Source organism: Tinamus guttatus, unplaced genomic scaffold (genome assembly GCF_059628265.1).
Source record: "Tinamus guttatus ecotype Peru unplaced genomic scaffold, ASM5962826v1 Tinamus_guttatus_pri_ptg000629l, whole genome shotgun sequence".
Lineage (NCBI taxonomy): Eukaryota > Metazoa > Chordata > Aves > Tinamiformes > Tinamidae > Tinamus > Tinamus guttatus.
Genome location: NW_028289163.1, coordinates 897,444 through 924,387, shown reverse-complemented (window position 1 = coordinate 924,387; position 26,944 = coordinate 897,444). Strand labels below are relative to the sequence as shown.

The 26,944-nt window shown below is 56.0% G+C and overlaps 11 protein-coding genes and 2 pseudogenes across 13 annotated transcripts; 7 read left to right on the top strand and 6 right to left on the bottom strand.

Annotated features, from left to right (window-relative positions):
• The first annotated feature begins 1,593 nt into the window (after window positions 1-1,593).
• On the top strand, window positions 1,594-2,210 carry LOC104576996 (scale keratin). Of its 3 annotated transcripts, none has more exons than XM_010224421.2 (2): window positions 1,594-1,804; window positions 1,856-2,210. In XM_010224421.2, the coding sequence occupies exons 1-2, from the start codon at window positions 1,594-1,596 to the stop codon at window positions 2,047-2,049; spliced, it is 405 nt and encodes a 134-aa protein (XP_010222723.1). In that variant the 3' UTR covers window positions 2,050-2,210. The 3 variants fall into 3 exon arrangements, with proteins under 3 accessions (XP_010222723.1, XP_088391472.1, XP_010222722.1); XM_088535346.1 differs by having other exon boundaries at window positions 1,594-1,807; window positions 1,895-2,210; XM_010224420.2 differs by having other exon boundaries at window positions 1,594-2,210.
• A 2,552-nt stretch (window positions 2,211-4,762) lies between these two features.
• LOC148592242 (scale keratin-like) lies at window positions 4,763-5,128 on the bottom strand. Its single transcript, XM_088535465.1, has one exon. It carries the CDS (start codon window positions 5,126-5,128, stop codon window positions 4,763-4,765), a length of 366 nt encoding a protein of 121 aa, XP_088391591.1.
• Window positions 5,129-6,594: 1,466 nt separating this feature from the next.
• Window positions 6,595-6,960, top strand: LOC148592241 (scale keratin-like). Its single transcript, XM_088535464.1, has one exon. It carries the CDS (start codon window positions 6,595-6,597, stop codon window positions 6,958-6,960), a length of 366 nt encoding a protein of 121 aa, XP_088391590.1.
• A 1,788-nt stretch (window positions 6,961-8,748) lies between these two features.
• On the bottom strand, window positions 8,749-9,116 carry LOC148592240 (scale keratin-like; annotated as a pseudogene).
• A 1,470-nt stretch (window positions 9,117-10,586) lies between these two features.
• Window positions 10,587-10,952, top strand: LOC148592239 (scale keratin-like). Its single transcript, XM_088535463.1, has one exon. It carries the CDS (start codon window positions 10,587-10,589, stop codon window positions 10,950-10,952), a length of 366 nt encoding a protein of 121 aa, XP_088391589.1.
• A 1,619-nt stretch (window positions 10,953-12,571) lies between these two features.
• On the bottom strand, window positions 12,572-12,937 carry LOC148592238 (scale keratin-like; annotated as a pseudogene).
• Window positions 12,938-14,412: 1,475 nt separating this feature from the next.
• On the top strand, window positions 14,413-14,778 carry LOC148592237 (scale keratin-like). The gene has a single exon (XM_088535462.1). It carries the CDS (start codon window positions 14,413-14,415, stop codon window positions 14,776-14,778), a length of 366 nt encoding a protein of 121 aa, XP_088391588.1.
• Window positions 14,779-16,662: 1,884 nt separating this feature from the next.
• On the bottom strand, window positions 16,663-17,028 carry LOC148592236 (scale keratin-like). Its single transcript, XM_088535461.1, has one exon. The coding sequence runs from the start codon at window positions 17,026-17,028 to the stop codon at window positions 16,663-16,665; it is 366 nt and encodes a 121-aa protein (XP_088391587.1).
• A 1,467-nt stretch (window positions 17,029-18,495) lies between these two features.
• LOC148592235 (scale keratin-like) lies at window positions 18,496-18,861 on the top strand. Its single transcript, XM_088535460.1, has one exon. The coding sequence runs from the start codon at window positions 18,496-18,498 to the stop codon at window positions 18,859-18,861; it is 366 nt and encodes a 121-aa protein (XP_088391586.1).
• A 1,793-nt stretch (window positions 18,862-20,654) lies between these two features.
• On the bottom strand, window positions 20,655-21,020 carry LOC148592234 (scale keratin-like). Its single transcript, XM_088535459.1, has one exon. It carries the CDS (start codon window positions 21,018-21,020, stop codon window positions 20,655-20,657), a length of 366 nt encoding a protein of 121 aa, XP_088391585.1.
• Window positions 21,021-22,484: 1,464 nt separating this feature from the next.
• On the top strand, window positions 22,485-22,850 carry LOC148592233 (scale keratin-like). Its single transcript, XM_088535458.1, has one exon. It carries the CDS (start codon window positions 22,485-22,487, stop codon window positions 22,848-22,850), a length of 366 nt encoding a protein of 121 aa, XP_088391584.1.
• Window positions 22,851-24,461: 1,611 nt separating this feature from the next.
• On the bottom strand, window positions 24,462-24,827 carry LOC148592232 (feather keratin 4-like). The gene has a single exon (XM_088535457.1). The coding sequence runs from the start codon at window positions 24,825-24,827 to the stop codon at window positions 24,462-24,464; it is 366 nt and encodes a 121-aa protein (XP_088391583.1).
• Window positions 24,828-26,294: 1,467 nt separating this feature from the next.
• Window positions 26,295-26,660, top strand: LOC148592231 (scale keratin-like). Its single transcript, XM_088535456.1, has one exon. It carries the CDS (start codon window positions 26,295-26,297, stop codon window positions 26,658-26,660), a length of 366 nt encoding a protein of 121 aa, XP_088391582.1.
• Window positions 26,661-26,944: the final 284 nt, after the last annotated feature.

Genomic DNA, 26,944 nt, shown 5'->3' with positions numbered 1-26,944 from the left:
GTGGACTCCTGTATGAGTTGTATCACATCTCAGGCAGAAATAACTAAGCAGAAAATATTACATGCCTTCTGAGGATTTAATGATAAAATGTAATTCCTCTTTAAGAGGGATGCCTGATCTAAGGGATTTGGAAAGAAACATCTCGCAGCAGGTTGTTTTTGATAAATGCCTGAGCATCATTATCATATAAGCCAGCAACAGAATAAGTAAATATGTATAAGCTGCTTAATATAGGGCGCAACTCTAAAGAGGATAGAAAACTGATGGTAATTTCATGAATCATGTTTTAAGATGAAAGATGCATTAATTTTGCCCATCAGTGTTTCAGATGAAAGAACTTAGTGATGTAACGAGCTTGTTATGCTACATGATAATTGGGATCAGGCAATAAACAGAAAGCAAAACAATTTCGACACTTTGTGGAGGTATCAATACAAAAAATGTGCAGTGTCAACTCATTAGCTTCACATTCACCAAACTGGCTCTCAGCCCCCAGGCAGTTGAGGGACTGTATAAAAGCTCTCTCCATCCAGAGTTCTTCCAAACTCTTTCTCCACTCATTCTTCTTGCTGAATTGGTGAGTGTGATGACACTTTCTTTTTTGACTACTAGAATCTCTCTTTGCTGTAAACTTCAGTCTAGGGTGATACTTCCATTTGGGATCGCGTAGTAGGAGAAAAGATGAATCTTTTGAAGATTACTAAAGGTGCTAGCTCTTCTCACATTTGAGATGGGTATTTCCTTTCAAAGCAAGTTCTGGAAGTTCTTTTATAGGGTAGAGAAGTAATTTTGTTGTTTAGCCACCTTTAACAGCTAAGGAAATGTTATAGCTAATTCAATATGAATTTATTTTTTCCTTTTCACTAGGTAACTGGAAGAGAAAAAAAAAGTCCAGATCACTGGAGACTTTTATACACTAGAGACATATGGTTATGAATGCTAGCAGAGATAAGGCATTGAACTACATAGAATAGGATATAGGAAATGAGAGCTGTTGAGAACACACTGTGATAGATGGATTCAATGAAGAGAGGGGCATAGAGGGAATAAATGAGCTCACAGACGAGCTACTGAATTTTCTATGTAAATGGGAGGGATCATTTGGAGTGAGAGGTTCCTCTTCTGAAAGAGCTCAGAGTGCAGGAAAAAAGCTGTGCTGTGAAGCTAGTCCTAAATATTTCTGTGTATTGGGTCAGTGTTTGGAAATTGGGTATAATAACCTCTGCAATTTTCTTGGAGCAACCTCATTAAACAAGTTAGTAAATCTGAATAGGGAATGGCTTATAATCCCTGTTCTCACAAGCCTCAGCACAAAAGGGATCAGTGGGAAGGAAGAGTCAGTGTCACAAAATTATGCATAACGACACACTCCATCCTTGGAGTCCCAGTCCTTGCTGAGATGGTGACTCATCAAGGGGTGTGAACAACCAATCTTACTGCTCTGCCACATTTTTCAGTTCTAAGGGCTATAGCTAAATCGGTGTGCTTCAAAGTAGTCCTTTCTGAGGAAAGCCAGGGAACTATATGGCATGTTTAGGAATGTAAATAACACCTTGCTCTCTCTGTGATGCAGCTGACCTCCATCCCCTCAAGATGTCCTGCTACGACCTGTGTCCCACCACCAGCTGCGGCATCGCCCGCCCCCAGCCCCTGGCTGACAGCTGCAATGAGCCCTGCGTCCGCCAGTGCCCCGACTCCACCACCGTCATCCAGCCTCCCCCCGTGGTGGTCACCTTCCCCGGCCCCATCCTCAGCTCCTTCCCACAGGATTCAGTCGTGGGCTCCTCTGGAGCTCCAGTCGTTGGTGGCTATGGAGGCTACTCCCTGGGCTACAGGAGTCCCTATGGCTATGGAGGCTCCTCCTTGGGCTATGGAGGCCTGTATGGCTATGGAGGCTCCCTGGGTTATGGGGGTCTCTATGGCTATGGGGGTTCCTCGCTGGGTTACAGGGGTCTGTATGGATACGGAAGATCCTATGGGGCTGGATACTGCAGCCCTTACTCCTACCGGTACAACAGGTACCGCCGTGGCAGCTGTGGGCCCTGCTAAATCCATCAGAAACAGCTCCTGAGTGAGGAAGAACCGGCAAAGAGGAGATGCAATCCTGATCCACAAATCAACTCCTGAGTAAAAAGGCAGAACATCAAGAATCACCACTGGATACAGTGGAGTTGGAGATGTTCAAAAACTCTTTGCATTTTCATTTCTCTCTTAATTTCTCTTGCTGTGCCTCCATTTATGCTGCATCTCCTCCATGCACCTTGCAGCAGCCAACCCTGGAGCAGCACCATTGATGTCGGAGTGTATTCTCCCTGCAAGAGCCACTGCATGGGAGAAGCTTGAAGTATGGCCTTGGTGGAAGCCTGAGTTGACCTGCTGTCTGCTTTGTCCTTGTATGTTTATTTCCAGTCTACCCTTTCTCAACTTGCAATAAAATGAGTCTGCAGACAAAGCTTGTCTCTCGTTTCCTAATGGTCCCTTGGAGGTCAAGATTTGCCCTCCATCATGTGTAGCAACAACTTGGAGGGTGCATCAGAACGAAGTAAAAATATGAAAGTCTCTTATCCTGCTTTAACAATTCTGTCCTGCACCAAAAATTCCTGCAGGGAGATGGTAGGGCTCATAACTGAAGATTCTCTGCCAGTTTTTCATCCCTATTGAGATGATATTTTCTCTTTAGATCTCTCCTACACTAAATACTGTGGCAGTTGGACTTCCCCTCTCTTCTCTTCCTTGTGGTTAGAGTTTAGACCATTTATTTTTGCATCTATGTGCAGTGGAGGTCATGCACTGGAAAACATGGCACTGTCTGAAGAAAAAAACCTGGCCTGAAGTCCTTTCAAAGTAGATTTGGGGAGGAAACAATAGGCAGAAGAGAAACAATGTCAGACAATTTTTTAGCAATTTATCTGATGAGTAAAGATCAAGTACTGCCTCTTCTCCATTGTTAAGTGCTGCTATGATAGTTGTTGCCTCAGGGAAGTTGTGGCCAAGTGGGTAAGTCAGCAGGTGAAGTAAAAAGAGAAGGAATCAATACTCGGTCTTTAAAACTTGCTTCCCTGGGATTCTTTCAAAGAAATTTGGCATGCATAAGTCTATCATTTCTTGTACTGAAGAAATGCTATGTCATTGCAAATGAGAAGTTCTGCCAATGTTATGGAAATGAGATAGATTTTATCCTGTGCTTTCATTGCCTCCAAGTGTAACTAGGCATGTCAGGCTGCCATGTGCTGCAAGTAGTAATGAGCTGGAATCAACAATATTTGACAATATGCTTTAGTCAGGAAATGTGCTATAAGAAGATCATAGATGACAGCTGATGCTGTTGCCCCATGCCTCCTCAGCTCAGGACTTCTGCTGCACTGAGCAAAACCCCCTTCCCATCCCATAGACTCAGCTGAGGGAAGTTCCTGGGACAACTTTACAAGAGTGGAATTTCTTTTCCTTTTTGCTTTTGCACCAATCAAAACTCTTATGCATAGATTCTAAGAGAGAATTTATTCAAATGATACTCCATCACGGCTGAACTGCTGAGCTCCAGGTTCCAGGAGAGAGCAGCAGCCAAATCCCACTTGGATGCCTATTGCCTCGAGTGGCAAGTGCCTAGCCTAAGATAGCAAGTTATGGTTAGAGGTATTAGCACCAGCTAAGGTGATTACACAGCTTCTGAGTTGGATGCCCATGCAAGGTGAGCTCATGTCTGATTGCAAAACAGGCTAGATAAACATTTAGATATCCATTCTATCAGTGTCTAATGGCATATGGGAATTATAGGCACAGAAGGAGGTTACAAGGCTTGTTAAAAAGCGATCAGTCTTGGAATACCTCTAATTATCTGCTTGCCTTTATGGCATTCCCACATCACTCGGGAGAGCTCCATGTTACAAGCAGATAACATACAGCTGAGTGGCATTAAAAAGAAGTCAATTGAAGTCTGGATAAACTTGGTGTGCTAACACATGAGAATAACAGTAATGGCAAATGCTTTAGCAAAACAATGTAAAGCCGTGCACCTGCTGACGGTGGAGGATAAGGTCTGATAAAATATGGGCCATAATCAGCAAAAATGGTAAAAGGGGAACAATTTTTAGGGTAGCCCCCAAAAGGTGACTGCATTGTATGGGGAGATTGCATGCTCTGGAGAGAAGCTGTTGAAATGCAGAGCACCAGAGACTGCTGAAAATGTAACAAACTTGTGAAAAGTCCTTCCCAGTGCAAAACATATCCTGCTGAGCCTGGAAAGTAGCAACCTTTAGCCCCCTCTCTGCCTGCTGGGCAAGGGGGCACCCAGCGTTATCCTCCCCAATATAGTGAGGACGTGAGCCTCCCACCCCTGCAAGTGCAGACAAAAGAGAAACTCAGGCTCTTGTGGGGCAGACTGAGAGACTCTGCTCAGCTACATCGCATGGTTTATGTGCCAAGGGCGGAAGTGGAATCCCACTGGACACTGGAAAGGGCACAAAAGAGGCACGCTGTGGCTGCACACTCATTTTATTGCAAGGTGAGAAAGGGTGGACTGGCGAAAGACATACAAGGACAAAGTAGTCTGCTGGTCAGGCTGGTTTTCAATCAAGGCCATGCTTCAAGTTCCTCCCATGAGGTGGTCCTTCAAAGAGAAGATCTTCTTGCTTTCATGGTGCTGCTGCAGAGCTGGCCACTGCTTGGAGCATGGAGGAAGAGGCAGATGGGAAGGAGGTGGAAGGAGCTGAGTGAGGAGAGGAGATGGGAGGCAAGGCCGGGGTGATGCCATCCAGGAGTGGATTTAGAAAGGGCCACAGGGTCCCCAGAGCTTCTTGCTGTAGCGCGGCACAGGGGAAGGGCCGCAGGCAGGTGCAGCGTAGGGTCGGCCAAAGCTGCAGAGGCCCCCCGAGCCCAGGGTGGCCCCGGCGCCGTACAGGCCCCCCAGCCCCAGGGAGCCACCAAAGGCAGGAGCTCCAGAGGAGCCCACCACGGACTGCTGTGGGAAGGAGCTGAGGATGGGGCCGGGGAAGGTGACCACCACGGGGGGCGGCTGGATGAGGGCCGTGGAGTCGGGGCACTGGCGGGCACACAGCTCGTTGCAGCTGTCAGCGATGGGCTGCGGGACGGCGATGCCGGTGGCCGCAGGGTACAGGTCGGAGCAGGACATCTTGCTGTAGTGGATGGAGATCTGCAAGGCAAAGCAAGGCAGGAACCTTGAAGCAAGCAGGGCATCACGAGCACTCTGTGCTGAAGGACAACATGGCCCCCTTCTCCAAGCACTGACACAGCCCTGGCACCAGCACTGCCCACACCCTGCTGGGTCCCAGCCTGCTCCCCAGCACCAGCTCTCCTGCTCTCCTCATGCACAGCCACTGCAGCCCCACCACCTGGGCCCTGGAGAAGGAGGCACACACACCACACACAGCCATGACCTACCCTTGTCCTGAGCAGAGTGAGGCAGGAGGAGCTGGTGGCAGCTCCCACTGAGGGATGAGCTTTTATGCAGGAGCTCCAGGAAGAGCTGGGAGGTGCTGGGGGCACGTGGTCCTCCTGTGCTCAGCCCCTGCCTCCTCCCCAATCAGGAAGGGGCCCTTTTGCTGATGCTGCTTCCCTGTCAGGGGCTGCCTGTTGGATCAGCCCCTGCAATGGCCCCACATGGATGCTCTCCAGCCTCACAGCTCATGGGCCCAATTAGCCGAGGTGTCTTTTCATTATCTCGTGTGTCACAGGACACGCACCATGACACAGAGTCCCCAGCAGCAGCCTCATGCCACCAGCGTTGCCAAACAGGAGGGGCTGCTTTCCAGCGAGGGGCTGTGGCAGGGCTGGGCTGCAGTGCAGCTTGGAGGGAGCTTTTCCATGTGCTGCCCAGGAAGAAAGCCTCTGGGAATGCCTCCAAAGGGCAGCGCCTGCGTGACGTACCCAATGCGCTGGTTATCTGCAGAGGCGCCATGTTACGAAACACCCAAATCAAAGGCCTCTACTCATGCGCTCCCTACTCAGCAAGATGCAGTGTTTGCCAGGCCAATGCGCTGCTCCCCCTGCTCCTCACAGCAGCGCAGCGTCTATGGGATGAGGGGAGGCAAAGCTCTCCCTTTGCCCTGGGCTCCGTGCTGCAAGATGCAGGGAGCCATGTGGCACGTGGTGCCTGGGATGAGCAGCCGGAGCTGCTGCCAGGGGACACAGGGGCCAGCCCGTGCTGGGAGTGACGAGGCCAGCGGGCAGCTGAATAAGCAGGACCCTCTGCTTCCACATACTCCTCTAATGAGGGGGGCGCGGGTGCTCATTGTAGCCAGGAAGCCAAAAGTGCTGAGGAGCTGCGTGGATGGCACGCGTGGGCCGTGCGGGGCCTGTGAGTCACGGAGGGACCCGGAGCTGGGCAGCCACGTCAGCAGCTGCACGCAGTGGTGCCGCTGTGGGCTGGCCCTGTGGCTCTGTGCTCACAGGGCCTCTATAAAAGCTCTGCGTGGGCCAGGCTTCCCACACACTTCTCCTCACGCCTCCTCCTCTCACAGTGGGTAAGTGTGCAGACACTCGGGCCCCTCTAGCCTGGCTCCCTCCACCTCACAGGGACTCACTCTCATCTCCTCTTACCTCTTTGTCCTCTTTCAGGTCTCCGTCCATCCCAGCAAGATGTCCTGCTACGACCTGAGCGTGCCCAAAACCAGCGTGGCCGTCCCGCAGCCCATCGCTGACAGCTGCAACGAGCTGTGTGCCCGCCAGTGCCCCGACTCCACGGCCCTCATCCAGCCGCCCCCCGTGGTGGTCACCTTCCCCGGCCCCATCCTCAGCTCCTTCCCACAGCAGGCCGTGGTGGGCTCCTCTGGAGCTCCTGCCTTTGGTAGCTCCCTGGGGCTGGGGGGCCTGTACGGCGCCGGGGCCACCCTGGGCTCGGGGGGCCTCTGCAGCTTTGGCCGACCCTACGCTGCACCTGCCTGCGGCCCTTCCCCTGTGCCGCGCTACAGCAAGAAGCTGTGGGGACCCTGTGGCCCTTTCTAAATCCACTCCTGGATGGCATCACCTCGGCCTTGCCTCCCGTCTCCTCTCCTCACTCAGCTCCTTCCACCTGTTTCCCAGCTGCCTCTTCTACCATGCTCCAAGCAGTGGCCAGCTCTGCAGCAGCACCATGAAAGCAAGAAGATCTCCCTGAAGAGCCACCTCGTGGGAGGAACTTGAAGCATGGCGTTGGTGGAAGACTGCATAGAACTACTGCCTGCTTTGTGCTTCGTCTTCTCCAATCAGTCCTACTCATATTGCAATAAAATAAATCTGCAGCCAAAGCCTGTCTCTCTAGTTTCCCTTCCAAATTTTTATGTTACCATTACCATGTTCCTGAATAACACAAGTTGTATGAGGCCATTTGGAGATCCTCACCTACTTGAGGAGATGGTGACTGGAAAAGGAATGTGCTTGAGCAGGGAAGCTGGAGGAAAGGTTCTCCAAAGACCACTTCCAACCTCCCCTCGTCAGGGATTCTGCAATTTCTACCCATTATAATAAAAACACTTCCTGAAGACCTTTTCACATACTATGCAGATGAGCAGTGGCACAATGTGAGGTGACCCTGCTTCAGCAGGGAAGGTCTTGTAGAGGATCTTCAGATGTACCCTGCAATGTCAACCCTTCCTTGTTTCTGCAACTTCTGCCCATGGGAAGACCCACAGCTGCTGGAGACCCTTATAATTCCTCTCCAGGGGCAGAAAGCATCTGAAACTAAGGTGACTTTTCTTGAGCAATTAAGGTGGAGTACATGATCTTCCAACGTCCCCTCCAATCTCAACCCTTCAGGGATTCAGCAAATTGACATGGGAAGACCCACACCTGCTGCAGGTCCTCTTCATTCCTCTTCAGAAACACACGGTTTCTGACCCTGAGGTAGGTGAGCATTCCTCAGCTGGAGGGGTTGACAAAAGGATCTTTAAATGTCCCCTCCAATCTCAACCCTTCAGCGATTCTGCAAACATTGCCAATGGCGACACCACCAGCTGCTAGAGGCTCTTGCACCTCCTCTGCAGAAGAACATGGTCTCTGAGAGTCTTCTAGACTAGCCTGCACTACAGCAGTGTGGTGAATGATCTGTAGTTATACCAACCTATCCAAGGAATAAGGTGCTCATATGCGATTGTCCCCACTGCTGGTGGTCAGTTGGGGGAGCATCATCTTGTGTTTGTGTGGCAGGGCAGAGAGCAGAGCAGCTGAGACACAAAGGTGGGTTCACAGCCCCAGGTATCACTCTGCGTCTGTCCATGCTGAGTGGGCAGCAGAGTTTGTGCTCTGGGAGGTTCCAGGTGTGCAGAGGCCAAGATGCCCAGTGCTGTTGTGGGGCAGGAGCCCCCTGTGTAGAGGAAGGGGGCTGTGAGCTGAGGAGCAGCAAATCCAGCTGTGCAAGAGCAGAGCCCAAAGGAGAGCTCCCCTCACTCACATCTCATAAGCCATGTGTTGTGAGTAGAACTGGATGCCCAGACAACATTAGAAGAGAAACAAGAGAGGCATGCTTTGGATGAAGAAGACTCATTTTATTGCCATTTGAGAAAGGGTGGACTGGAGACAGACATACAAGGACAAAGAAGGCAGAATTTCAACCTGGTCTTCCACCAAGGCCATGCTTCAAGCTTCTCTGATGGGGTGGCTCTTCAGGGAGAACATCTTCTTGCTTTCATGGTGCTGCTGCAGAGCTGGCCACTGCTTGGAGCATGGAAGAAGAGGCAGATGGGAAGGAGGTGGAAGGAGCTGAGTGAGGAGAGGAGATGGGAGGCTTGGCCGAGGTGATGCCATCCAGGAGTGGATTTAGAAAGGGCCACAGGGTCCCCACAGCTTCTTGCTGTAGCGCGGCACAGGGGAAGGGCCGCAGGCAGGTGCAGCGTAGGGGCGGCCAAAGCTGCAGAGGCCTCCCGAGCCCAGGGTGGCCCCGGCGCCGTACAGGCCCCCCAGCCCCAGGGAGCCACCAAAGGCAGGAGCTCCAGAGGAGCCCACCACGGCCTGCTGTGGGAAGGAGCTGAGGATGGGGCCGGGGAAGGTGACCACCACGGGGGGGCGGCTGGATGAGGGCCGTGGAGTCGGGGGCACTGGCGGGCACACAGCTCGTTGCAGCTGTCAGCGATGGGCTGCGGGACGGCCACGCTGGTTTTGGGCACGCTCAGGTCGTAGCAGGACATCTTGCTGGGATTGACGGAGACCTGAAAGAGGACAGAGAGGTAACAGGAGATGACAGTGAGTCCCTGTGAGGTGGAGGGAGCCAGGCTAGAGGGGCCCCGAGTGTCTGCACACTTACCCACTGTGAGAGGAGGAGGCGTGAGGAGAAGTGTGTGGGAAGCCTGGCCCATGCAGGGCTTTTATAGAGGCCCTGTGAGCACAGAGCCACAGGGCCAGCCCACAGCGGCACCATTGCGTGCAGCTGCTGACGTGGCTGCCCAGCTCCGGGCCCCTCCGTGACTCACAGATCATTACCCAGTGATTTGAGTCCAAGATAAGGGTTTACATGGCATTCCTATACCTGGGCACCATGACCTCACATGTTACCATAATCAGAGGAGCATTCAAAAGCAGAGGGTCCTGCTTATTCAGCTTCTTGCTGGCCTCGTCACTCCCAGCACGGGCTGGCCCCTGTGTCCCCTGGCAGCAGCTCCGGCTGCTCATCCCAGGCACCACGTGCCACATGGCTACATGCATCTTGCACCAGGAAGCCCAGGGCAAAGGGAGAGCTTTGCTTCCCCTCATGCCATAGACGCTGCGCTGCTGTGAGGAGCAGGGGGAGCAGCGCGTTGGCCTGGCAAACACTGCAACTTGCTGAGTAGGGAGCGCATGAGTAGAGGCCTTTGATTTGGGTGTTTCGTAACATGGCGCCTCTGCAGATAACCAGCGCATTGGGTACGTCACGCAGGCGCTGCCCTTTGGAGGCATTCCCAGAGGCTTTCTTCCTGGGCAGCACATGGAAAAGCTCCCTCCAAGCTGCACTGCAGCCCAGCCCTGCCACAGCCCCTCGCTGGAAAGCAGCCCCTCCTGTTTTGGCAATGCTGGTGGCATGAGGCTGCTGCTGGGGACTCTGTGTCATGGTGCGTGTCCTGTGACACACGAGATAATGAAAAGACACCTCGGTTAATTGGGCCCATCAGCTGTGAGGCTGGAGAGCATCCATGTGGGGTGATGGCAGGGGCTGATCCAACATGCAGCACCTGATAGGGAAGCAGCATCAGCAAAAGGGCCCCTTCCTGATTGGGGAGGAGGCAGGGGCTGAGCACAGGAGGACCACGTGCCCCCAGCACCTCCCAGCTCTTCCTGGAGCTCCTGCATAAAAGCTCATCCCTCAGTGGGAGCTGCCACCAGCTCCTCCTGTCTCACTCTGCTCAGGACAAGGGTAGGTCATGGCTGTGTGTGGTGTGTGTGTGCCTCCTTCTCCAGGGCCCAGGTGGTGGGGCTGCAGTGGCTGTGCATGAGGAGAGCAGGAGGGCTGGTGCTGGGGAGCAGGCTGGGACCCAGCAGGGTGTGGGCAGTGCTGGTGCCAGGGCTGTGTCAGTGCTTGGAGAAGGGGGCAATGTTGTCCTTCAGCACAGAGTGCTCGTGATGCCCTGCTTGCTTCAAGGTTCCTGCCTTGCTTTGCCTTGCAGATCTCCACCCACTACAGCAAGATGTCCTGCTCTGACCTGTACCCTGCGGCCACCAGCATTGCCGTCCCGCAGCCCATCGCTGACAGCTGCAACGAGCTGTGTGCCCGCCAGTGCCCCGACTCCACGGCCCTCATCCAGCCGCCCCCCGTGGTGGTCACCTTCCCCGGCCCCATCCTCAGCTCCTTCCCACAGCAGGCCGTGGTGGGCTCCTCTGGAGCTCCTGCCTTTGGTGGCTCCCTGGGGCTGGGGGGCCTGTACGGCGGCGGGGCCACCCTGGGCTCGGGGGGCCTCTGCAGCTTTGGCCGACCCTACGCTGCACCTGCCTGCAGCCCTTCCCCTGTGCCGCGCTACAGCAAGAAGCTGTGGGGACCCTGTGGCCCTTTCTAAATCCACTCCTGCATGGCATCACCTCGGCCTTGCCTCCCGTCTCCTCTCCTGACTCAGTTCCTTCCGCCTGCTTCCCATGTGCCTCCTCCTCCATGCTCCAAGCAGCGGCCACCTCTGCACCAGCACCATGAAAGCAAGAAGATCTTCTCCCTGAAGAGACACCTTGTTGGAGAAGCTTGAAGCTTGGCCTTGGTGGAAGACTGCGTAGAACTACTACTTGCTTTGTGCTTGTATGTCCTCTCCAATCACTCCTTCTCAAATGGCAATAAAATGAACCTGCAGCCAAAGCCTGTGTCTCTCTTGTTTCCCCTCCAATGTTGTCTGGGGATCCAGTTCTACTCACAACACATGGCTTATGAGATGTGAGTGAGGGGAGCTCTCCTTTGGGCTCTCCTCTTGCACAGCTGGATTTGCTGTTCCTCAGCTCACAGCCTCCTTCCTCTACACAGGGGGCTTCTGCCCGCAACAACATCGACCATCTCGACCTCTGCACACCTGGAACCTTCCAGAGCACAAACTCTGCTGCCCACTCAGCATGGACGGAGGCAGAGTGATGCCTGGGGCTGTGAACCCACCTTTCTGTCTCAGCTGCTCTGCTCTCTGCCCTGCCACACAAAGACAAGATCATGCTTCCCCATCTGACCACCAATGTTGGAGAACACTGCACAGGAGCATCTCAAGGCTTGGATAGGGTGGTACAACTACAGGTTGTCCACCCCAGCACTGTAGTGCAGGCTAATCTAGAAGGCTCTGAGAGATTGTGTACTTTTGTGCAGAGCAGGTACAAGAGCCTCTGGCAGTTGGTGGTGTTCCCATGGGCAATGTTTGCAGAAACCTTGAATGGTTGAGATTGCAGGAGACATTTGGAGATCCTTTACTCCACCCTCCCTCAATAGAAACCATATGCGTCCAGAGAGCAATTAGGAGGACCTCCTGCACTATGGGTCTTCCCGTGAGCGGTGTTTGTAGGATCTCTAAAGGGTTGAGATTGGAAAGGCCATTTGGAGATGCTCTTCTTGACCATTCTTGCTCGAGCAGAGTCAGCTCATGTTGTGCAACTACTCATATGTATAGCATGTGAAAGGGTCCCCAGGAGGCATTTGTGTTTTATTGGGCTGGACATGCAGAATTCCTGAAGAGTGGAGGTTGCAAGCGGCCGTGGGGGAACCTTTCTCCCTGCTCTCCCTGCTCAAGCACATTCCCTGTTCAAGCACTGTCACCTCAGGTAGGTGAGGATCTCCAAATGGCCTCATACGACTTGTGTAATTCGGGAACATGGTAATGGTGCCAGAGAACTTTGGAAAGGAAAACAGAGAGACAGGCTTTGGCTACAGGTTCTTTTTATTGCAATTTGAGAAGGAGTGGACTGGATACAGATATACAAGTTCAAAGAAGACAGAAGTTCAACCCAGTCTTCCAAAAGAGCCATGCTTGATTCTTCCCCTGTGAGGCGGCTCTTCAGGGAGAAGATACTCTTCCATCATAATGTTGTTGCAGAGTTGGCTGCTGCTTGGAGCATAGAGGAGGAGGTCCCACACAAACAGGTGGAAGGAGCTGAGTCTGTCAGGAGAGGAGAGGAGACAGGAGGCAAGGCCGAGGTGATGCCATCCAGGAGTGGATTAGTCAGAGTAAGGGCCACAGGGTCCCCAGAGCTTCTTGTGTTGTAGCGCACAGGGTAAGGGCCGCAGGCAGGTGCAGCGTAGGGTCGGCCAAAGCTGCAGAGGCCCCCCGAGCCCAGGGTGGCCCCGGCGCCGTACAGGCCCCCCAGCCCCAGGGAGCCACCAAAGGCAGGAGCTCCAGAGGAGCCCACCACGGACTGCTGTGGGAAGGAGCTGAGGATGGGGCCGGGAAGGTGACCACCACGGGGGGCGGCTGGATGAGGGCCGTGGAGTCGGGGCACTGGCACACAGCTCGTTGCAGCTGTCAGCGATGGGCTGCGGGACGGCGATGCCGGTGGCCGCAGGGTACAGGTCAGAGCAGGACATCTTGCTGCTGTAGTGGATGGAGATCTGCAAGGCAAGCAAAGCAAGCAGGAACCTTGAAGCAAGCAGGGCCATCACGAGCACTCTGTGCTGAAGGACAACATTGCCTCCCTTCTCCAAGCACTGACACAGCCCTGGCACCAGCACTGCCCACACCCTGCTGGGTCCCAGCCTGCTCCCCAGCACCAGCTCTCCTGCTCTCCTCATGCACAGCCACTGCAGCCCCACCACCTGGGCCCTGGAGAAGGAGGCACACACACCACACACAGCCATGACCTACCCTTGTCCTGAGCAGAGTGAGACAGGAGGAGCTGATGGCAGCTCCCACTGAGGGATGAGCTTTTATGCAGGAGCTCCAGGAAGAGCTGGGAGGTGCTGGGGGCACGTGGTCCTCCTGTGCTCAGCCCCTGCCTCCTCCCCAATCAGGAAGGGGCCCTTTTGCTGATGCTGCTTCCCTGTCAGTTGCTGCCTGTTGGATCAGCCCCTGCAATGGCCCCACATGGATGCTCTCCAGCCTCACAGCTCATGGGCCCAATTAGCCGAGGTGTCTTTTCATTATCTCGTGTGTCACAGGACACGCACCATGACACAGAGTCCCCAGCAGCAGCCTCATGCCACCAGCATTGCCAAAGCAGGAGGGGCTGCTTTCCAGCGAGGGGCTGTGGCAGGGCTGGGCTGCAGTGCAGCTTGGAGGGAGCTTTTCCATGTGCTACCCAGGAAGAAAGCCTCTGGGAATGCCTCCAAAGGGCAGCGCCTGCGTGACGTACCCAATGCGCTGGTTATCTGCAGAGGCGCCATGTTACGAAACACCCAAATCAAAGGCCTCTACTCATGCGCTCCCTACTCAGCAAGTTGCAGTGTCTGCAAGGCCAACGCGCTGCTCCCCCTGCTCCTCACAGCAGCGCAGCGTCTATGGGATGAGGGGAGGCAAAGCTCTCCCTTTGCCCTGGGCTTCCTGGTGCAAGAGGCAGGGAGCCATGTGGCACGTGGTGCCTGGGATGAGCAGCCGGAGCTGCTGCCAGGGGACACAGGGGCCAGCCCGTGCTGGGAGTGACGAGGCCAGCAAGCAGCTGAATAAGCAGGACCCTCTGCTTCCACGTACTCCTCTAATGAGGGGGACGCGGGTGCTCATTGTAGCCAGGAAGCCAAAAGTGCTGAGGAGCTGCGTGGATGGCACGCGTGGGCCGTGCGGGGCCTGTGAGTCACGGAGGGGCCCGGAGCTGGGCAGCCACGTCAGCAGCTGCACGCAGTGGTGCCGCTGTGGGCTGGCCCTGTGGCTCGGTGCTCACAGGGCCTCTATAAAAGCTCTGCGTGGGCCAGGCTTCCCACACACTTCTCCTCACGCCTCCTCCTCAAACAGTGGGTAAGTGTGCAGACACTCGGCCCCCTCTAGCCTGGCTCCCTCCACCTCACAGGGACTAACTGTCCTCTGCCTTTCCCTCTCTGTCCTCTTTTAGATCTCAGTCCATCCCAGCAAGATGTCCTGCTACGACCTGAGCGTGCCCAAAACCAGCGTGGCCGTCCCGCAGCCCATCGCTGACAGCTGCAACGAGCTGTGTGCCCGCCAGTGCCCCGACTCCACGGCCCTCATCCAGCCGCCCCCCGTGGTGGTCACCTTCCCCGGCCCCATCCTCAGCTCCTTCCCACAGCAGGCCGTGGTGGGCTCCTCTGGAGCTCCTGCCTTTGGTGGCTCCCTGGGGCTGGGGGGCCTGTACGGCGGCGGGGCCACCCTGGGCTCGGGGGGCCTCTGCAGCTTTGGCCGACCCTACGCTGCACCTGCCTGCGGCCCTTCCCCTGTGCCGCGCTACAGCAAGAAGCTGTGGGGACCCTGTGGCCCTTTCTAAATCCACTCCTGGATGGCATCTCCTCGACCTTGCCTCCCGTCTCCTCTCCTGACTCAGCTCCTTCCACCTGTTTCCCAGCTGCCTCTTCTACCATGCTCCAAGCAGTGGCCAGCTCTACAGCACTGAGAGTCGCTGGTTGGATAGGTTGGTATAACTACAGATCATTCACCCCACTGCTGTAGTGCAGGCTAGTCTAGAAGACTCTCAGAGACCATGTTCTTCTGAGAGCAAGAAGATCTTCTCCCTGAAGAGCCACCTCATGGGAGGAACTTGAAGCATGGCGTTGGTGGAAGACTGCATAGAACTACTGCCTGCTTTGTGCTTCGTCTTCTCCAATCAGTCCTACTCATATTGCAATAAAATAAATCTGCAGCCAAAGCCTGTCTCTCTAGTTTCCCTTCCAAATTTTTATGTTACCATTACCATGTTCCTGAATAACACAAGTTGTATAAGGTCATTTGGAGATCCTCACATACCTGAGGAGATGGTGCCTGGAAAAGGAATGTGCTTGAGCAGGGAAGCTGGAGGAAAGGTACTCCAAAGACCACTTCCAACCTCCCCTCGTCAGGGATTCTGCAATTTCTACCCATTATAATAAAAACACTTCCTGAAGACCTTTTCACATACTATGCAGATGAGCAGTCGCACAATGTGAGGTGACCCTGCTTCAGCAGGGAAGGTCTCGTAGAGGATCTTCAGGCATACCCTGCAATGTCAACCCTTCCTTGTTTCTGCAACTTCTGCCTATGGGAAGACCCACAGCTGCTGGAGACCCTTATAATTCCTCTCCAGGGGCAGAAAGCATCTGAAACTAAGGTGACTTTTCTTGAGCAATTAAGGTGGAGTACATGATCTTCCAACGTCCCCTCCAATCTCAACCCTTCAGGGATTCAGCAAATTGACATGGGAAGACCCACACCTGCTGCAGGTCCTCTTCATTCCTCTTCAGAAACACACGGTTTCTGACCCTGAGGTAGGTGAGCATTCCTGAGCTGGAGGGGTTGACAAAAGGATCTTTAAATGTCCCCTCCAATCTCAACCCTTCAGCGATTCTGCAAACATTGCCAATGGCGACACCACCAGCTGCTAGAGGCTCTTGCACCTCCTCTCAGAAGAACATGGTCTCTGAGAGTCTTCTAGACTAGCCTGCACTACAGCAGTGGGGTGAATGATCTGTAGTTATACCAACCTATCCAAGGAATAAGGTGCCCATATGCGGTTGTCCCCACTGCTGGTGGTCAGATGGGGGAGCATCATCTTGTGTTTGTGTGGCAGGGCAGAGAGCAGAGCAGCTGAGACACAAAGGTGGGTTCACAGCCCCAGGCATCACTCTGCCTCTGTCCATGCTGAGTGGGCAGCAGAGTTTGTGCTCTGGGAGGTTCCAGGAGTGCAGAGGCCAAGATGCCCAGTGCCGTTGTGGGGCAGGAGCCCCCTGTGTTGAAGAAGGAGGCTGTGAGCTGAGGAGCAGCAAATCCAGCTGTGCAAGAGCAGAGCCCAAAGGAGAGCTCCCCTCACTCACATCTCATAAGCCATGTGTTGTGAGTAGAACTGGATGCCCAGACAACATTAGAAGAGAAACAAGAGAGGCATGCTTTGGATGAAGAAGACTCATTTTATTGCCATTTGAGAAAGGGTGGACTGGAGACAGACATACAAAGACAAAGAAGGCAGAATTTCAACCTGGTCTTCCACCAAGGCCATGCTTCAAGATTCTTTGATGGGGTGGCTCTTCAGGGAGAAGATCTTCTTGCTTTCATGGTGCTGCTGCAGAGCTGGCCACTGCTTGGAGCATGGAGCAAGAGGCAGCTGGGAAGGAGGTGGAAGGAGCTGAGTGAGGAGAGGAGATGGGAGGCTTGGCCGAGGTGATGCCATCCAGGAGTGGATTTAGAAAGGGCCACAGGGTCCCCACAGCTTCTTGCTGTAGCGCGGCACAGGGGAAGGGCCGCAGGCAGGTGCAGCGTAGGGGCGGCCAAAGCTGCAGAGGCCCCCCGAGCCCAGGGTGGCCCCGGCGCCGTACAGGCCCCCCAGCCCCAGGGAGCCACCAAAGGCAGGAGCTCCAGAGGAGCCCACCACGGACTGCTGTGGGAAGGAGCTGAGGATGGGGCCAGGGAAGGTGACCACCACGGGGGGCGGCTGGATGAGGGCCGTGGAGTCGGGGCACTGGCGGGCACACAGCTCGTTGCAGCTGTCAGCGATGGGCTGCGGGACGGCCACGCTGGTTTTGGGCACGCTCAGGTCGTAGCAGGACATCTTGCTGGGATGGACAGAGATCTAAAAGAGGACAGAGAGGGAAAGGCAGATGACAGTTAGTCACTGTGAGGTGGAGGGAGCCAGGCTAGAGGTGGCCGAGTGTCTGCACACTTACCCACTGCGAGAGGAGGAGGCGTGAGGAGAAGTGTGTGGGAAGCCTGGCCCACGCAGAGCTTTTATAGAGGCCCTGTGAGCACAGAGCCACAGGGCCAGCCCACAGCGGCACCACTGCGTGCAGCTGCTGACGTGGCTGCCCAGCTCCGGGCCCCTCCGTGACTCACAGGCCCCGCACGGCCCACGCGTGCCATCCACGCAGCTCCTCAGCACTTTTGGCTTCCTGGCTACAATGAGCACCCGCGTCCCCCTCATTAGAGGAGTACGTGGAAGCAGAGGGTCCTGCTTATTCAGCTGCTTGCTGGCCTCGTCACTCCCAGCACGGGCTGGCCCCTGTGTCCCCTGGCAGCAGCTCCGGCTGCTCATCCCAGGCACCACGTGCCACAAGGCTCCCTGCCTCTTGCACAAGTAAGCCCACTGAAAAGGGAGATCTTTGCCTCCCCTCATCCCATAGACGCTGCGCTGCTGTGAGGAGCAGGGGGAGCAGCGCGTTGGCCTGGCAAACACTGCAACTTGCTGAGTAGGGAGCGCATGAGTAGAGGCCTTTGATTTGGGTGTTTCGTAACATGGCGCCTCTGCAGATAACCAACGCATTGGGTACGTCACGCAGGCGCTGCCCTTTGGAGGCATTCCCAGAGGCTTTCTTCCTGGGCAGCACATGGAAAAGCTCCCTCCAAGCTGCACTGCAGCCCAGCCCTGCCACAGCCCCTCGCTGGAAAGCAGCCCCTCCTGCTTTGGCAACGCTGGTGGCATGAGGCTGCTGCTGGGGACTCTGTGTCATGGTGCGTGTCCTGTGACACACGAGATAATGAAAAGACACCTCGGCTAATTGGGCCCATCAGCTGTGAGGCTGGAGAGCATCCATGTGGGGTGATGGCAGGGGCTGATCCAACAGGCAGCACCTGACAGAGAAGCAGCATCAGCAAAAGGACCCCTTCCTGATTGGGGAGGAGGCAGGGGCTGAGCACAGGAGGACCACGTGCCCCCAGCACCTCCCAGCTCTTCCTGGAGCTCCTGCATAAAAGCTCATCCCTCAGTGGGAGCTGCCACCAGCTCCTCCTGCCTCACTCTGCTCAGGACAAGGGTAGGTCATGGCTGTGTGTGGTGTGTGTGCCTCCTTCTCCAGGGCCCAGGTGGTGGGGCTGCAGTGGCTGTGCATGAGGAGAGCAGGAGAGCTGGTGCTGGGGAGCAGGCTGGGACCCAGCAGGGTGTGGGCAGTGCTGGTGCCAGGGCTGTGTCAGTGCTTGGAGAAGGGGGCAATGTTGTCCTTCAGCACAGAGTGCTTGTAACACCCTCCTTGCTTCAAGGTTCCTTCCTTGCTTTGCCTTGCAGATCTCCATCCTCTACAGCAAGATGTCCTGCTCCGACCTGTACCCTGCGGCCACCGGCATCGCCGTCCCGCAGCCCATCGCTGACAGCTGCAACGAGCTGTGTGCCCGCCAGTGCCCCGACTCCACGGCCCTCATCCAGCCGCCCCCCGTGGTGGTCACCTTCCCTGGCCCCATCCTCAGCTCCTTCCCACAGCAGGCCGTGGTGGGCTCCTCTGGAGCTCCTGCCTTTGGTGGCTCCCTGGGGCTGGGGGGCCTGTACGGCGCCGGGGCCACCCTGGGCTCGGGGGGCCTCTGCAGCTTTGGCCGACCCTACGCTGCACCTGCCTGCGGCCCTTCCCCTGTGTCGCGCTACAGCAAGAAGCTCTGGGGACCCTGTGGCCCTTTCTAAATCCACTCCTGGATGGCATCACCTCGGCCTTGCCTCCTGTCTCCTCTCCTGACTCAGCTCCTTCCGCCTGTTTCCCATCTGCCTCTTCTCCCATGCTCCAAGCAGCGGCCACTTCTGCAGCAGCACCATGAAAGCAAGAAGATCTTCTCCCTGAAGATCCACCTCCTTGGAGAAGCTTGAAGCTTGGCCATGGTGGAAGACTGCGTTGAACTACTACTTGCTTTGTGCTTGTATGTCCTCTCCAATCACTCCGTATCGAATCGCAATAAAATGAACCTGCAGCCAAACCTGTGTCTCTCTTGTTTCCCTTTCAATGTTTTCTGGGAATCCATTTCTACTCTCAACACATGGCTTGTGAGATGTGAGTGAGGGGAGCTCTCCTTTGGGCTCTGCTCTTGCACAGCTGGATTTGCTGCTCCTCAGCTCACAGCCTCCTTCCTCTACACAGCGGGCTCCTGCCCCACAACGGCACTGGGCATCTCTGCCTCTGCACACCTGAAACCTTCCAGAGCACAAACTCTGCCTCTCAGTCAGCATGGACGGAGGCAGACTGATGCCTGGGGCTATGAACCCACCTTTGTGTCTCAGCTGCTCTGCTCTCTGCCTTGCCACACAAAGACAAGCTGATGCTTCCTCATCTGACCGCCAGCAGTGGGGACAACTGCATATTGGCTCCTTATTCCTTGGATAGGGTGCTACAACTACAGATCATTCACCCCACTGCTGTAGTGCAGGCTAGTCTACAAGAGTCCCAGAGACCATATGCTTCTGTGCACAGCAGGTACAAGAGCCTCTAGCAGCTGGTGATGTCTCCATTGGCAATGTTTGCAGAATGGCTGAAGGGTTGACATTGGAACAGACACTTAGAGATCCTTTTGTCAGTGCACCCAGTTCAGGAAAGGTCATCTACCTCAGATTCAGAAACTGTGATTCTGGAGAGGAATGAAGAGGACCTGCAGCAGGTGTGGGTCTTCCCATGTCAATTTGCTGAATCCCTGAGGGTTGAGATTGGAGGGGACATTTGAAGATCGTGTACTCCACCTTAATTGCTCTAGAATGGTCACCTTAGTTTCAAATGCTTTCTGCCTCTGGAGAGGAATTACAAGGGTCTCCACCAGCTGTGGGTCTTCCCATAGGCAGAAGTTGCAGAAACCAGGAAGGATTGACATTGCAGGGTACATCTGAAGATCCTCTAGAGGCACTCCCTGCTAGAGCAGGGCCACCTCACATTGTGCGACTGCTCATCTGTACAGAATGTGGAAAGATCTCCAGGAGGTGTTTTTATTATACTGGGTAGAACTTGTAGAATCCCTGAAGACAGGAGGTTGGAAGCAGCCTTTGGAGAACCTTTCCTACAGCCTACCCGCTCAAGCACATTCCCAGTTCAAGAACCATCACCTCAAGTAGGTGAGGATCTCCAAAAGGCCTCATGCAACTTGTGTAGTTCAGGGAAAAGGTAATAGTGCCAGAAAAGATAGGAAAAGAAATGAGAGAGACATGCTTTAGATGAAGACTCATTTTATTGCAATTTGAGAAAGGGTGGACTGGATACAGAAAAAAACAAGGTCAAAGAAGACAGAAGTTCAACCCGGTCTTCCACCAAGGCCATGCTTCAAGCTACTCTGATGAGGTGGCTCTTCAGGGAGAAGATCTTCTTGCTTTCATGATGCTGCTGCAGAGCTGGCCGCTGCTTGGAGCATGGAGGAGGAGACAAAAGGGAAACAGGTGGAAGGATCTGAGTCAGGGAGAGGAGACGGGAGGCAAGGCCGAGGTGATGCCATCCAGGAGTGGATTTAGAAAGGGCCACAGGGTCCCCACAGCTTCTTGCTGTAACGCGGCACAGGGGAAGGGCCGCAGGCAGGTGCAGCGTAGGGTCGGCCAAAGCTGCAGAGGCCCCCCGAGCCCAGGGTGGCCCCGGCGCCGTACAGGCCCCCCAGCCCCAGGGAGCCACCAAAGGCAGGAGCTCCAGAGGAGCCCACCACGGACTGCTGTGGGAAGGAGCTGAGGATGGGGCCGGGGAAGGTGACCACCACGGGGGGCGGCTGGATGAGGGCCGTGGAGTCGGGGCACTGGCGGGCACACAGCTCGTTGCAGCTGTCAGCGATGGGCTGCGGGACGGCCACGCTGGTTTTGGGCACGCTCAGGTCGTAGCAGGACATCTTGCTGGGATGGATGGAGACCTGAAAGAGGACAGAGAGGGAAAGGTAGAGGACAGTTAGTCCCTGTGAGGTGGAGGGAGCCAGGCTAGAGGTGGCCAAGTGTCTGCACACTTACCCACTGCGAGAGGAGGAGGCGTGAGAAGTGTGTGGGAAGCCTGGCCCACGCAGAGCTTTTATAGAGGCCCTGTGAGCACAGAGCCACAGGGCCAGCCCACAGCGGCACCACTGCGTGCAGCTGCTGACGTGGCTGCCCAGCTCCGGGCCCCTCCGTGACTCACAGGCCCCGCACGGCCCACGCGTGCCATCCACGCAGCTCCTCAGCACTTTTGGCTTCCTGGCTACAATGAGCACCCGCGTCCCCCTCATTAGAGGAGTACCTGGAAGCAGAGGGTCCTGCTTATTCAGCTGCTTGCTGGCCTCATCACTCCCAGCACGGGCTGGCCCCTGTGTCCCCTGGCAGCAGCTCCGGCTGCTCATCCCAGGCACCACGTGCCACATGGCTCCCTGCCTCTTGCACCAGGAAGCCCAGGGCAAAGGGAGAGCTTTGCCTCCCCTCATCCCATAGACGCTGCGCTGCTGTGAGGAGCAGGGGGAGCAGCGCGTTGGCCTTGCAGACACTGCAACTTGCTGAGTAGGGAGCGCATGAGTAGAGGCCTTTGATTTGGGTGTTTCGTAACATGGCGCCTCTGCAGATAACCAGCGCATTGGGTACGTCACGCAGGCGCTGCCCTTTGGAGGCATTCCCAGAGGCTTTCTTCCTGGGCAGCACATGGAAAAGCTCCCTCCAAGCTGCACTGCAGCCCAGCCCTGCCACAGCCCCTCGCTGGAAAGCAGCCCCTCCTGCTTTGGCAACGCTGGTGGCATGAGGCTGCTGCTGGGGACTCTGTGTCATGGTGCGTGTCCTGTGACACACGAGATAATGAAAAGACACCTCGGCTAATTGGGCCCATCAGCTGTGAGGCTGGAGAGCATCCATGTGGGGTGATGGCAGGGGCTGATCCAACAGGCAGCAACTGACAGGGAAGCAGCATCAGCAAAAGGGCCCCTTCCTGATTGGGGAGGAGGCAGGGGCTGAGCACAGGAGGACCACGTGCCCCCAGCACCTCCCAGCTCTTCCTGGAGCTCCTGCATAAAAGCTCATCCCTCAGTGGGAGCTGCCACCAGCTCCTCCTGTCTCACTCTGCTCAGGACAAGGGTAGGTCATGGCTGTGTGTGGTGTGTGTGCCTCCTTCTCCAGGGCCCAGGTGGTGGGGCTGCAGTGGCTGTGCATGAGGAGAGCAGGAGAGCTGGTGCTGGGGAGCAGGCTGGGACCCAGCAGGGTGTGGGCAGTGCTGGTGCCAGGGCTGTGTCAGTGCTTGGAGAAGGGGGCAATGTTGTCCTTCAGCACAGAGTGCTTGTAACACCCTCCTTGCTTCAAGGTTCCTTCCTTGCTTTGCCTTGCAGATCTCCATCCTCTACAGCAAGATGTCCTGCTCCGACCTGTACCCTGCGGCCACCGGCATCGCCGTCCCGCAGCCCATCGCTGACAGCTGCAACGAGCTGTGTGCCCGCCAGTGCCCCGACTCCACGGCCCTCATCCAGCCGCCCCCCGTGGTGGTCACCTTCCCTGGCCCCATCCTCAGCTCCTTCCCACAGCAGGCCGTGGTGGGCTCCTCTGGAGCTCCTGCCTTTGGTGGCTCCCTGGGGCTGGGGGGCCTGTACGGCGCCGGGGCCACCCTGGGCTCGGGGGGCCTCTGCAGCTTTGGCCGACCCTACGCTGCACCTGCCTGCGGCCCTTCCCCTGTGCCGCGCTACAGCAAGAAGCTGTGGGGACCCTGTGGCCCTTTCTAAATCCACTCCTGGATGGCATCACCTCGGCCTTGCCTCCCGTCTCCTCTCCTGACTCAGTTCCTTCCGCCTGCTTCCCATGTGCCTCCTCCTCCATGCTCCAAGCAGCGGCCACTTCTGCAGCAGCACCATGAAAGCAAGAAGATCTTCTCCCTGAAGAGACACCTTGTTGGAGAAGCTTGAAGCTTGGCCTTGGTGGAAGACTGCGTAGAACTACTACTTGCTTTGTGCTTGTATGTCCTCTCCAATCACTCCTTCTCAAATGGCAATAAAATGAACCTGCAGCCAAAGCCTGTGTCTCTCTTGTTTCCCCTCCAATGTTGTCTGGGGATCCAGTTCTACTCACAACACATGGCTTATGAGATGTGAGTGAGGGGAGGTCTCCTTTGGGCTCTCCTCTTGCACAGCTGGATTTGCTGTTCCTCAGCTCACAGCCTCCTTCCTCTACACAGGGGGCTTCTGCCTGCAACAACATTGACCATCTCGACCTCTGCACACCTGGAACCTTCCAGAGCACAAACTCTGCTGCCCACTCAGCATGGACGGAGGCAGAGTGATGCCTGGGGCTGTGAACCCACCTTTCTGTCTCAGCTGCTCTGCTCTCTGCCCTGCCACACAAAGACAAGATCATGCTTCCCCATCTGACCACCAATGTTGGAGAACACTGCACAGGAGCATCTCAAGGCTTGGATAGGGTGGTACAACTACAGGTCGTCCACCCCAGCACTGTAGTGCAGGCTAATCTAGAAGGCTCTGAGAGATTGTGTACTTTTGTGCAGAGCAGGTACAAGAGCCTCTGGCAGTTGGTGGTGTTCCCATGGGCAATGTTTGCAGAAACCTTGAATGGTTGAGATTGCAGGAGACATTTGGAGATCCTTTACTCCACCCTCCCTCAATAGAAACCATATGCGTCCAGAAAGCAATTAGGAGGACCTCCTGCACTATGGGTCTTCCCGTGAGCGGTGTTTGTAGGATCTCTAAAGGGTTGAGATTGGAAAGGCCATTTGGAGATGCTCTTCTTGACCATTCTTGCTCGAGCAGAGTCAGCTCATGTTGTGCAACTACTCATATGTATAGCATGTGAAAGGGTCCCCAGGAGGCATTTGTGTTTTATTGGGCTGGACATGCAGAATTCCTGAAGAGTGGAGGTTGCAAGCGGCCGTGGGGGAACCTTTCTCCCTGCCTCCCTGCTCAAGCACATTCCCTGTTTAAGCACTGTCACCTCAGGTAGGTGAGGATCTCCAAATGGCCTCATATGACTTGTGTAATTCGGGAACATGGTAATGGTGCCAGAGAACTTTGGAAAGGAAAACAGAGAGACAGGCTTTGGCTACAGGTTCTTTTTATTGCAATTTGAGAAGGAGTGGACTGGAGACAGATATACAAGGACAAAGAAGACAGAAGTTCAACCCGGTCTTCCACTAGGGCTATGCTTCATGCTTCCCCTGTGAGGCGGCTCTTCAGGGAGAAGATACTCTTCCATTCATAATGTTGTTGCAGAGTTGGCTGCTGCTTGGAGCATGGAGGAGGAGGTCCCACACAAACAGGTGGAAGGAGCTGAGTCAGGAGAGGAGACAGGAGGCAAGGCCGAGGTGATGCCATGCAGGAGTGGATTTAGTAAGGGCCACAGGGTCCCCAGAGCTTCTTGCTGTAGCGCGGCACAGGGTAAGGGCCGCAGGCAGGTGCAGCGTAGGGTCGGCCAAAGCTGCAGAGGCCCCCCGAGCCCAGGGTGGCCCCGGCGCCGTACAGGCCCCCCAGCCCCAGGGAGCCACCAAAGGCAGGAGCTCCAGAGGAGCCCACCACGGCCTGCTGTGGGAAGGAGCTGAGGATGGGGCCGGGGAAGGTGACCACCACGGGGGGCGGCTGGATGAGGGCCGTGGAGTCGGGGCACTGGCGGGCACACAGCTCGTTGCAGCTGTCAGCGATGGGCTGCGGGACGGCCACGCTGGTTTTGGGCACGCTCAGGTCGTAGCAGGACATCTTGCTGGGATGGACAGAGATCTAAAAGAGGACAGAGAGGTAAGAGGAGATGACAGTTAGTCCCTGTGAGGTGGAGGGAGCCAGGTTAGAGGTGGCCAAGTGTCTGCACACTTACCCACTGTGTGAGGAGGAGGCGTGAGGAGAAGTGTGTGGGAAGCCTGGCCCACGCAGAGCTTTTATAGAGGCCCTGTGAGCACAGAGCCACAGGGCCAGCCCACAGCGGCACCACTGCGTGCAGCTGCTGACGTGGCTGCCCAGCTCCGGGCCCCTCCGTGACTCACAGGCCCCGCACGGCCCACGCGTGCCATCCACGCAGCTCCTCAGCACTTTTGGCTTCCTGGCTACAATGAGCACCCGCGTGCCCCTCATTAGAGGAGTACGTGGAAGCAGAGGGTCCTGCTTATTCAGCTGCTTGCTGGCCTCATCACTCCCAGCACGGGCTGGCCCCTGTGTCCCCTGGCAGCAGCTCCGGCTGCTCATCCCAGGCACCACGTGCCACATGGCTCCCTGCCTCTTGCACAAGTAAGCCCACGGAAAAGGGAGAGCTTTGCCTCCCCTCATCCCATAGACGCTGCGCTGCTGTGAGGAGCAGGGGGAGCAGCGCGTTGGCCTGGCAAACACTGCAACTTGCTGAGTAGGGAGCGCATGAGTAGAGGCCTTTGATTTGGGTGTTTCGTAACATGGCGCCTCTGCAGATAACCAGCGCATTGGGTACGTCACGCAGGCGCTGCCCTTTGGAGGCATTCCCAGAGGCTTTCTTCCTGGGCAGCACATGGAAAAGCTCCCTCCAAGCTGCACTGCAGCCCAGCCCTGCCACAGCCCCTCGCTGGAAAGCAGCCCCTCCTGCTTTGGCAATGCTGGTGGCATGAGGCTGCTGCTGGGGACTCTGTGTCATGGTGCGTGTCCTGTGACACACGAGATAATGAAAAGACACCTCGGCTAATTGGGCCCATGAGCTGTGAGGCTGGAGAGCATCCATGTGGGGTGATGGCAGGGGCTGATCCAACAGGCAGCACCTGACAGGGAAGCAGCATCAGCAAAAGGGCCCCTTCCTGATTGGGGAGGAGGCAGGGGCTGAGCACAGGAGGACCACGTGCCCCCAGCACCTCCCAGCTCTTCCTGGAGCTCCTGCATAAAAGCTCATCCCTCAGTGGGAGCTGCCACCAGCTCCTCCTGCCTCACTCTGCTCAGGACAAGGGTAGGTCATGGCTGTGTGTGGTGTGTGTGCCTCCTTCTCCAGGGCCCAGGTGGTGGGGCTGCAGTGGCTGTGCATGAGGAGAGCAGGAGAGCTGGTGCTGGGGAGCAGGCTGGGACCCAGCAGGGTGTGGGCAGTGCTGGTGCCAGGGCTGTGTCAGTGCTTGGAGAAGGGGGCCATGTTGTCCTTCAGCACAGAGTGCTGGTAACACCCTGCTTGCTTCAAGGTTCCTGCCTTGCTTTGCCTTGCAGATCTCCATCCACTACAGCAAGATGTCCTGCTCCGACCTGTACCCTGCGGCCACCGGCATCGCCGTCCCGCAGCCCATCGCTGACAGCTGCAACGAGCTGTGTGCCCGCCAGTGCCCCGACTCCACGGCCCTCATCCAGCCGCCCCCCGTGGTGGTCACCTTCCCCGGCCCCATCCTCAGCTCCTTCCCACAGCAGTCCGTGGTGGGCTCCTCTGGAGCTCCTGCCTTTGGTGGCTCCCTGGGGCTGGGGGGCCTGTACGGCGCCGGGGCCACCCTGGGCTCGGGGGGCCTCTGCAGCTTTGGCCGACCCTACGCTGCACCTGCCTGCAGCCCTTCCCCTGTGCCGCGCTACAGCAAGAAGCTGTGGGGACCCTGTGGCCCTTTCTAAATCCACTCCTGGATGGCATCACCTCGGCCAAGCCTCCTGTCTCCTCTCCTGACTCAGCTCCTTCCACCTGTTTCCCATCTGCCTCTTCTCCCATGCTCCAAGCAGCAGCCACCTCTGCAGCAGCACCATGAAAGCAAGAAGATCTTCTCCCTGAAGATCCACCTCCTTGGAGAAGCTTGAAGCTTGGCCATGGTGGAAGACTGCGTTGAACTACTACTTGCTTTGTGCTTGTATGTCCTCTCCAATCACTCCGTATCGAATCGCAATAAAATGAACCTGCAGCC